The sequence below is a fragment of the Lepisosteus oculatus genome, chromosome 8, assembly GCF_040954835.1.
Source record: "Lepisosteus oculatus isolate fLepOcu1 chromosome 8, fLepOcu1.hap2, whole genome shotgun sequence".
NCBI classification, from domain to species: domain Eukaryota; kingdom Metazoa; phylum Chordata; class Actinopteri; order Semionotiformes; family Lepisosteidae; genus Lepisosteus; species Lepisosteus oculatus.
Genome location: NC_090703.1, coordinates 53,418,966 through 53,428,729, shown reverse-complemented (window position 1 = coordinate 53,428,729; position 9,764 = coordinate 53,418,966). Strand labels below are relative to the sequence as shown.

The window sequence follows — 9,764 nt, the reverse complement described above, 5'->3', positions numbered from 1 at the left end:
GGATGGATTTTTAGCCCAATTCAAGTTGAAGAAAAGTGTTTTCGTGAAAATCGCAGAAATTTTTTTTTCAGAAACTCCGGGGTGCCTGGAGGTCGCGGTGCACCACGCGACAGTTGTATTCCAAAACCGAGTCACTCAGATCACACGAGCACCCAAGCATGCTTGAAACTCATTCAAATGCAAGTGCTTCTATCTGTTGTCTTGATTGTTTCCCACTCATTCCTTTTGGTTTGGGGAACATGTCAAAATCCCATGCCCAGAGAACTTCAACTAGAGTTCACGGAAATGCTCAGTGGACACCCCAGGTAGGGTAAGGATCAGCATTTACACAGATTTTTAGCCCAAGTCAAGTTGAAGAAAAGTGGTGTCGTGATCCTGAAATTTTTTTTTCTGATACTCTTTGGGGTTTGGTTGTCGTGGTGCACCGTGCAGCTGTTCTATTCCAAAACTGAATCAGTCGGATCACACGAGTAAGCAAGCATGATTTTAACTTATTCAAATGCAAGTGTTGTCATTGCATCATCCAGGCGGATGCTGCACATTGGTGATTGTGTAGGGTAGTCCCCATTACCTGTAAAGCGCTTTGAGCGGAGTGTCCCGAAAATTATTATTGTTGCTATTTTTGTTTTTAAAATTAACATGGTGCTTTTTGTAACAACTTACTAACTGAACTATAAGAATATGTAGTACATGCCTTTGTCAGTCATTGCTCAACACAGTGTAGATTTAGTTCATAACTTCAAACGGTGAAGATCCACATGTGATTTACACTATATAAACTCTTAAAATTAAAGAAATGAAGCCTCTAAACGTTGATAAGACTAGTGCAGATTTTTAAATCTATTAATGGAAATAAAATCCGCTGTAATACATTATCAAATTAAGACCCGCAGCTCCTGTACTCGTTTGTGTCGTTTGGATCGCATTAGTAGATATTGTACTTATCCTCATCTGTTATATTTTTTACATAAATGCTATTAAAGAATTAAATAATTAAATACTACCATTAAATTTTCAGGGACCCCAAAGATCAATGTCACTCAACAACAACAATAATGATGATGGCATTTTAAAGAAAGAATGGCAATTTAATCATGAAAGTAAATTGACATTTTACATGCAGGTGGAACACAGCCTTTCACGTGTAATCATACGTACAGTATAGCCTACAGGCACAATGTACTGTTATCGATTCTTAATTTCTTATTTTTCCAATCAAAATGAAACCTATTTAAAATGTTAGGTCTTAGCCCTCAAATTGCCTTCATGTATGTAAAGCAAATCTCAGAGTTTTTCCGCAAGACACAGTCAGCGAATTGAAATTTGAGAGAACAAATGACTAAGCCAATAAGCTTTAAGGAAAGAGGAGGAGATTTGTTGTGCAACCAGGAAGGCAAAACGCAATGGTGAAAATGTTTATCATCGTCTCCTGTGTTTCCAGTTAAGCCTTCATTCCGAAAATTACTTTCCTTAAGGAAAATGCTAATGTTTCAAGAGAACCCGAATGTATTAGTTATTTAATTTCCGGTCACAGAAAGGACATTAGGATGTCTTTTTTTATGGTATGTTTGTCTTTGCATGGGTTCCTTGTCGTATGCAGCATTCTCCAAATCTGCTTTGCAAACAGGCTTTCAGGGGTCAGCTTGCTCCCGCAGCACAATAAAGGTAACTATATATAATCAACATATTAAAGTTTTAAACTACAGCATTAAAAATTGCGACTGGGGCACTTCGATTGTACACGTGAGCAAAGTACTTTACTCGGAGTTCTCCAGTAAAGGCCGTGAAATAGGTACATTATATTCCTTGTAGCCTACAGTAGTCATTGTAAGATTTTTTTTAGTTGATTTGCTTGTTAAAATTAAGGTGTATATATAAAAACACTAGTGTATGGAACTGACTAGATGCGTTGGCTACTTGCATTTTCCCCACGTGTTAAGTATTTAAGGCAAAAAATCATAATTTGTGAGTTAGTGTTATAGCGTAATGATTAACGTTTCTTCTACTACTAGAAACCACGAAGGAGCATATTCGCATTGTAGAGGTTAAAATATGTGATTTTAAAAGATCTGGAGATGGTAAAATGTTTTAATGTCATAAACTGTCATCGTATGTCATTCCCATTACCACTAGTTTTACTTAAGATTTATTTTAATCGTTTACTTTCAGGCAACCTTTCTGTCCTCTTCATTGTAGCGGATGATCTGCGACCAGTTTTAGGATGTTACGGTAATCCTTCTGTGAAATCGCCGAACATAGACAACCTGGCTTCAAAAAGCAACGTCTTCTACGACGTTTACGCTCAAGTAAGTGAAGTTCACTTGAGTTGTGCTCAAGCTCAAAGAATAAAAAAATGGCTTGCCTTACTGCTGTTAGTGATTTCTTTCCATACCAAATCATTTTCAATTTCTGGTTTAGTCTGACATTTGCAAGTACCTTTGGTGGACTGTAAATGGTACCAGTGTCAACTTTATGTATATTCTTATGAACCTTTGGTGGATCACTGTGAATGAAAAGTTTGTTTATAATTCCTTTTTTTATGTATAGCAAGCTGTATGTGCCCCTAGCAGAATTTCATTTTTAACAAGTCGGAGACCAGACACCACAAGACTCTATGACTTTCACTCATACTGGAGAGTCCATGCAGGAAACTACACAACACTGCCACAGTATTTCAAATCCAAAGGTTACGTCACCATGTCTGTGGGGAAGGTTTTTCATCCAGGTACTCTTACTTCCAACTGAGAGTGTGTGCGTGTGTGCGTGCGTTATACTACAGAATAATCAAAAATTTTAATTTGAAATAAAATTTGGTTACTCACATACAGAAGGCATTTAGATAATGATTTACCTATTAAATATGTTTTTCAATAGCATGTTCTGGGAAGTTTAAATTCATGGGTGTTTCATCGTTTGGTTTGTTCTTTTACATTTTCCATTTGCCTGATGGATGTATTTGTTGTTTCCTCTCTTGTGCTACTGGAGGCATTGTGTCAAATTACACTGATGATTATCCGTATAGCTGGTCTATTCCAACTTATCATCCTTCATCCTTACGTTATGAAAACAAGAAGGTCAGTAACTGAAGTGTCCTTTTGTCAGAAATAATCTTGTACCAGTGTGATAAAGAAAATCTATAATCTGAAAGTTATTGTAGATAGGGTCAAGTACAGTAGCTATCATCATCAGAGTAGCATTTCCCTGTAATTTTTGTTCCAAATCATCATGGGTTTGTAAAATATGAAAATAAGTTTAGGATAAAGATTTTTATGTTGTGTTTCAATAATAATAAAAAAATACTAATAGAAGTACTAATTGCTTTTGAATATATTTGTCCTTTAAGGTGTGTACAGGGAAGGATGGCAAGCTGCATGCCAACCTGCTTTGCCCTGTGAAGGTTTCTGAAATGCCAGAAGGGACTTTGCCAGATATACAGAACACAGCAGCAGCTGTTAAATTACTTAAATCAATGAAAGATAAAGGAAATCCCTTCTTTCTTGCTGTGGGATATTATAAACCTCACATACCTTTCAGATATCCGGAGGTAATCTTTCTCTTTATACTAATGTGTCCTTTAAGGAGGAGGGTGTGAGGGGGTGCTATTAATGTGCACGGTATTCTCTTTAATTTACCAGTAGAAATCTTTTACTGAATGAGGATTAGAGGTATGTCCACACTTCGTGGATTTTGTTAATTTTTTTTTCTTCAGGCTTAATAATATTCTATGATCATTAAAACACTTTTCTGTTGGCTCTAATGGAAATCATACAGTGGGTGATAGTGTAATGAGCTTTGTCAGTACTGGGATGGAAGGACTCTAAGGAGAAACAGGCAGTTTTTTGAATGGTGTTGGTGGACCAGTAAGTGGCGCTCCTCCATTAGGACTGGAATTTTTTAAATTATTGCCGAAGTATGGTGACTGGGAACATGGTGCTTCCTACAGTACAGTCCTTTGGATAAGACATTATACCAGGGTCTCTTGTAGCACAGTTTGGACTAATGGGGATGTTAACCCCATTGCCCTAGCTAAATTCCTATCTAGCCTCCAAAGAATCCCCCTTAATTCAGTTTCTCACTTTTTTCCTAATCTGAATCTATGTATTGAGGCAATGAGCATGTTATGAGTGCCACGTGTAATCCAGATGAGTGTACTTCAGTGGTGAATTAAATGGGTCTACTCCTTAATGTCAAACACAAAACTGTTATAAATATGACAAAACCATAATGAGGATGTAGGGAATACTGCTTCCTTTTTAGGTAAGTTAATATAATTGTTGGACCTCACATCTTTGTTTTAAGGACATATTCTTCACTTTTAATGCAAAGTAGTTTTTATTCCAGCAATACTTAGAGTTGTATCCACTAGAAAACATGACGATGGCTCCTGATCCGTACATCCCCAGTGGAATGCCAAGTGTTGCCTACAATCCTTGGATGGACATCCGGAAAAGGGAAGATGTGCAGGTGCTGAATGTTAGCTTTCCCTATGGACCACTCCCTAAAAAATTTCAGGTAAACATTTGGAAGAAAGGGTTATTGCCATTATTCCTGTTAGACTCAGTTTGTGCCAATTCTTTAACCAAGAAGTCTTTCTGCAAAGACATTGCAAAAATTGTGAGCAGATCCTTTTTAATCTTTTAAAGATTAAAAGAGTGTAATCTTTTTTTAGCCTTCCTATTGAGTTAAGAAATATTCGTGTGCACACTTTTTTTAAATGTGACCAAAATTGTCACCTTCATAGAATGACAATACAACATTTCATATGGTCTGTTTGTATCCATTGGAAAATACAAGATTCTAAATCCAGGTGTACTATACCTGAGAATCCTGTTGCCATTAAGGTGATCCTCTTAAGTTCTAATTATCAATTCCATAGCCAGACATGTAGTAGAAGTAAGATTTATTGGCCTTAATTACTTGGTTCACTTTGTCACCAGTTTATGGATTGGAGTTTTTCAGTCAATTGGTATTTCAACCTGTCTTTTATGACAGGAGTCATATCTTGAAGTGCTAGAAGTATTTTGCTAAAAGCCTATGAGTAATATTACTTATTTCTTTTACGTGCAAGTGGTCATCAGATACTTGAGATTTTACTTACATTAGTACATCTTGAACTTCTGTCTCTGAATACAGAACCCTTTTTCTCATCCTGAAGCATGTTGTTGATTCCTTTGATGTGAAATTAATACCTCAGAGAAATATTGAAATACCAGTCATCTAACATTTTCCACTATTATCCTTGTGCTTCATCCTTTACTGTTCATTTGTTGTGATACAAACTTACACTTCTATTTTGGAATAGAGGCTAAAAAGCCTTATGTTTCGAATTTTCTTATAAACCTTTTTCAAATGTGCTTGCAGTTTTGTGTATTCTGTTTCTTCTATTTTTGTTGCTGCATTTAATATTTTTAGGAAGTGTTTTTTTTTTCTGTTTGTGTCTTAATTGATTTATTAAACCATTTGGGCCAATGCTTTTTGCACTCTGCTTTAATAACTCTAAATTTAATCTGCTCTGTATTTCATGCAGAATGCCTTTAAACTAGTGCCATCTAATCTATCCCTTAAACTCTCTTACTTCTTCATAGTTTGTTTTCCTGAAATAGTAAAGCTTTGTTTTAGACCTTTGCACTTACAGTGTAGCTAGAACGTTTGTGGACCCTTTAGAATTTTCTGAATTTCTGCATAAATTTCACCTAAAATGTGATCAGATCTTCATCTGTCATAAAAATAGATAAAGATTACCCAATAAAACAAATAACACACAAAGGGATATACTTTTTCATTAATTTATTAACTTTCATTATTAAATATTAACTTTATAGCACCACTGTAAATATGCTTCAAATCATGCCATTGTACAGTTCCTAATTGTTCTCACACACCTGTTTTCCTTTCTCTGTATTTATTTGAAAAGATTAGAGGCTTACAAAGTTTTCTTTAGTAGGTACTTTGACAAAGTGAGAATTTAGCAGTTGTTAGTCAAGTGTTCCATCATTAAGCAGCTGTGAGTGGCACTCCCCTAAGGTGTGGTGCAAAATTAACCAATTACCAATGAGTCAGGCTGGGCATGAGTTAACACTTGGTTTCTGGGACATTTCACATGTCACTCCAGTCAATTCCAGCTCCCCTGTAAGGTATGGAAAATATCATAACGGTGATGACCAACATGTCAGAAACTGTTGATCCCAAATTAGGATGATGTGAAAAATACTTGAAAGTGTTTTTGGATCGCAATATACAACAGTTGGCAAAAGTGGACATTATTTAAATTACCATAACAGTACTTTTATATTTTTCTTAGCCATAGAGATTATATTACAGACAAATGTTTTAAGTGAAACATGCTGTAAATAATTAATTTTGCTTTCAGTTGCAAATCCGCCAGAACTATTTTGCTGCTGTGTCCTACCTTGACTCTCAGGTTGGACAGCTTCTAAATGCCCTGGATGATTTGGGTCTGGCCAATGAAACAATTGTGGTGTTTACTTCTGATCATGGTAAGTGCATTGTTCCTTATTTCCATTTTTTTCAAGATCTTTAGAACATTTTATATTCCTGTTATCTTGAGACCCTGGAACTTTTCTTCAGGATGCCCTTTGATCTGTATTAAGGCAATTGTTTTTCTACATTTTTTTACATGAAGGATCATATTGATATTGCGATTCACCTCATATTTGAAATAACAATTACTGTTCACAAAATCTGGAGGAATAGTTCATGCATCAAAATCAATTTTGTACCAAATTAAAAGAATGAGTACCACATAATTCTACATTACTGTGTATCTTATTATTTTTGTGTGCTGGAATCTACATTTTAGAGTTGATTATGGTGTTTGTGTTTTATTTCACTATGGTTAAAACTGAGGACCTGTGCTGGAAGTTGTTTTATGTGAAATCATAGGTGGTACAATCTTATTCATAACTGCCTGGATTTGACAGGAGTTTAAATTCCTCTTGCCTGCTGATGTTCAACATTTGTCTTTTATTTATTTTATTTTTTTCCACCAGGAGCAGGTTAAATCAGAATGAGCAGTAGGAGTTTAATCATTTGAAAGTATCTTCAGTGTTGAGTGAGTGAATTAATCTGTATAAAAAAATTTAATGACGGTTGCTTTTGTTCTCACTGTACTATAGGCTGGTCATTAGGTGAACATGGAGAATGGGCTAAATACAGCAATTTTGATGTAGCAACCCGTGTGCCATTAATGATTTATGTACCAGGATTAACCACATCCACCAAAGAGCCCAAGACAAAAATCTTCCCCTATTTGGATCCGTTTCATTACTCGTCTGACATGTCATTCAAAGGTAATAAAAATACCAGAAGGGGAAAGCACTGTACCTTTTGTAGAATTTCCTTTTCACCCTTCTAAAAAACATTTAAAACAAACTTATAACTATTAATTGTTCTTTCAGACTTTTTTTTAATGTTAAACCTCCTACTTTTCTATAAGTTGTTTTGAAAGATAACAGCAGAATTGACCTCTGTTTGTGGAAAGCACTAGGCTTTACGATTCTCATTTCAGAGGAATAAAGTGGTTAAGAATATACTTTTTCTAGAAACTAGAAAACTCTATTCTTTCCATCACAAGATAATAAGTTCTAACACTTTCGTCTTATTCATTTCCCAAGTGTCATGATTAATGAGAATTTTTTATTGAGTCAGTGTTTAGCCAGATTTAATTATTGTACCCTTCAGTGCCCTGACTTTTATGTGTATTGTTTGTGGTTGGATTGTTTTGATACAATCCACTGTCTCTCCAGCACTTAGTGTTCGATATACAGTACATTGTCTATACAACTAGTAGAAAAGGGCAATTTGTGGGCGGAGCGGTGGCTCTGTGGCTAAGGATCTGCGCCTGTGACTGGAAGGTTGCCGGTTCAAATCCCGCGGCAGGCAGAGGAATCCTACTCCGTTGGGCCCCTGAGCAAGGCCCTTAACCCTAACTGCTCCAGGGGCGCCGTACAATGGCAGACCCTGCGCTCTGACCCCAAGCTTCTCTCCCTGTCTCTGTGTCTGTCTCCATGGAGAAAAGCTGGGGTATGCGAAAAGACGCATTCCTAATGCAAGAAATTGTATAGGGCTAATAAAGAAACATTATCTCATTATCAATGTCACCATAGGTCTTATCTTGTATCGTGAGTAGTGGTGCCAAGCTGCAAACATCAAATACATTTGATGAAATCTCATAGATCTGTCTGCTTAAATCCAATGTGTAGTATTCCTATATCTTATATCTGCAGGAGGAATCATAGAAGAAAAAAGTTGTATGAAATTTCCTGTGGTGAGGCACAGGATACTATAAAAGGAATTTTAAAAATTCTTCCCTTTTAAATACTTTATGTTAGGATCTATAGACTTTCAATTAAAATATCTGCTAAAGATTTCGTGGTTTAGAATCATTTATGTCTTTATCGAAGTTTTTAATTAGCAAATATGCAGCTCCTCAGTTGCTGACGAGTGAACGTCTTCAGATAAACACAAACTGAACTTAATTATTTGTTCATGTTAATTTATGCAGGTGTAATATGGTGTAAATTTTGTGTTATTGCAGAATATTCTAGAATTTCCCACGTTAACAGTGCACAAAGTAATTAGCTTGCATATACATGTAGATACATGCCTGAATGTTGTCTGATTTATACTGTTATAAAGATGTTTCGGTCTTGTTAAGTCTTAAAACTTCTGTATTGAGCTTATTTATTAATTTTCACTGAAAGCACTTAGCTTTGTACTGGTGATAAATAATGTGGGCTGTCAACCTTTGCAGGGAAAATGGTGAGAAATGTCATGGAGTTGGTGGATCTATTCCCCACAATCTCTGAGCTGGCTGGGCTGCAAGTGCCCCCTCCATGTCCTGTTTCCTCTTTCAATGTGGAGCTTTGCACGGAGGGACGAAGCTTGGCGCACAGCTTCAAAACACCTGAAGGGAACATAGACGCAGAAGCTATTGCTTACAGCCAGTATCCTAGGCCTGCTGATGCACCACAGCAGGACTCTGACCTTCCCTTACTCAAAGACATTCACATCATGGGCTACTCCATCCGTTCCTCTGACTACCGCTACACTCTCTGGGTAGGTTTCAACCCAAACACATTTGAAGCCAACTTCTCAGATGTATGTGCTGGAGAGCTTTACCTTATGGACAGTGACCCCAACCAAGATGATAATTTGTTCAACAAAACTAAATATGCGAGTGTGGTGCAAAAGTTCTGGCAGTATTTAGAAATCAAATAACATTTATCTTTATCCTTATCCTCATCTTGCCAGGATATCTTGTCTATCATAGTTGTCTGTAAACCCTTTCCTCTCTACTTTTCAGTTTAATGCAAAAGATACAGTATTACACCTGTAATAATAACGCAATCAGCTGTAAACATCTTAAGTGATCCTGTTGCATTTTTTATATATATTTATCATTGTTTTTTTTTTTCTCTGATGCACTTAATTTTTGTAGTGAAGGTTTTGGTGTGACCCTCTTTTTTTTTCTTTGATCCAAATTGTCATTAATAAATTGTCACATCTCATACCAGTTCTATAACATTCATTTTTCATGATGTCCCTGAAAATCGAACACAGAACACTTGTATCTTTGAATATGTCTAACAGTAGACCTAGAACAGCAAATGAGGCATTTCATTGCTCCATTGTGAAAACACCCTAAATCAGGGTCCAAAAGACCATTTGAATATTGTAGGTTTCAGCCTTTTACTCTAAAGAATAAGTCAAGATTGTCACTCTAGAATTAGACATTCGGTAGT

The 9,764-nt window shown here is 36.2% G+C and overlaps 1 protein-coding gene across 2 annotated transcripts; it reads left to right on the top strand.

The window, feature by feature from the left end:
* The first annotated feature begins 1,377 nt into the window (after positions 1-1,377).
* On the top strand, positions 1,378-9,530 carry ids (iduronate 2-sulfatase). 2 transcript variants are annotated; one of them, XM_006633044.3, is made up of 9 exons: positions 1,378-1,665; positions 2,170-2,306; positions 2,548-2,725; positions 2,986-3,074; positions 3,344-3,544; positions 4,342-4,512; positions 6,371-6,497; positions 7,137-7,310; positions 8,774-9,530. In XM_006633044.3, exons 1-9 carry the CDS (start codon positions 1,548-1,550, stop codon positions 9,238-9,240), a joined length of 1,662 nt encoding a protein of 553 aa, XP_006633107.2. In that variant the 5' UTR covers positions 1,378-1,547; the 3' UTR covers positions 9,241-9,530. The 2 variants fall into 2 exon arrangements, with proteins under 2 accessions (XP_006633107.2, XP_015207246.1); XM_015351760.2 differs by having other exon boundaries at positions 4,330-4,512.
* Positions 9,531-9,764: the final 234 nt, after the last annotated feature.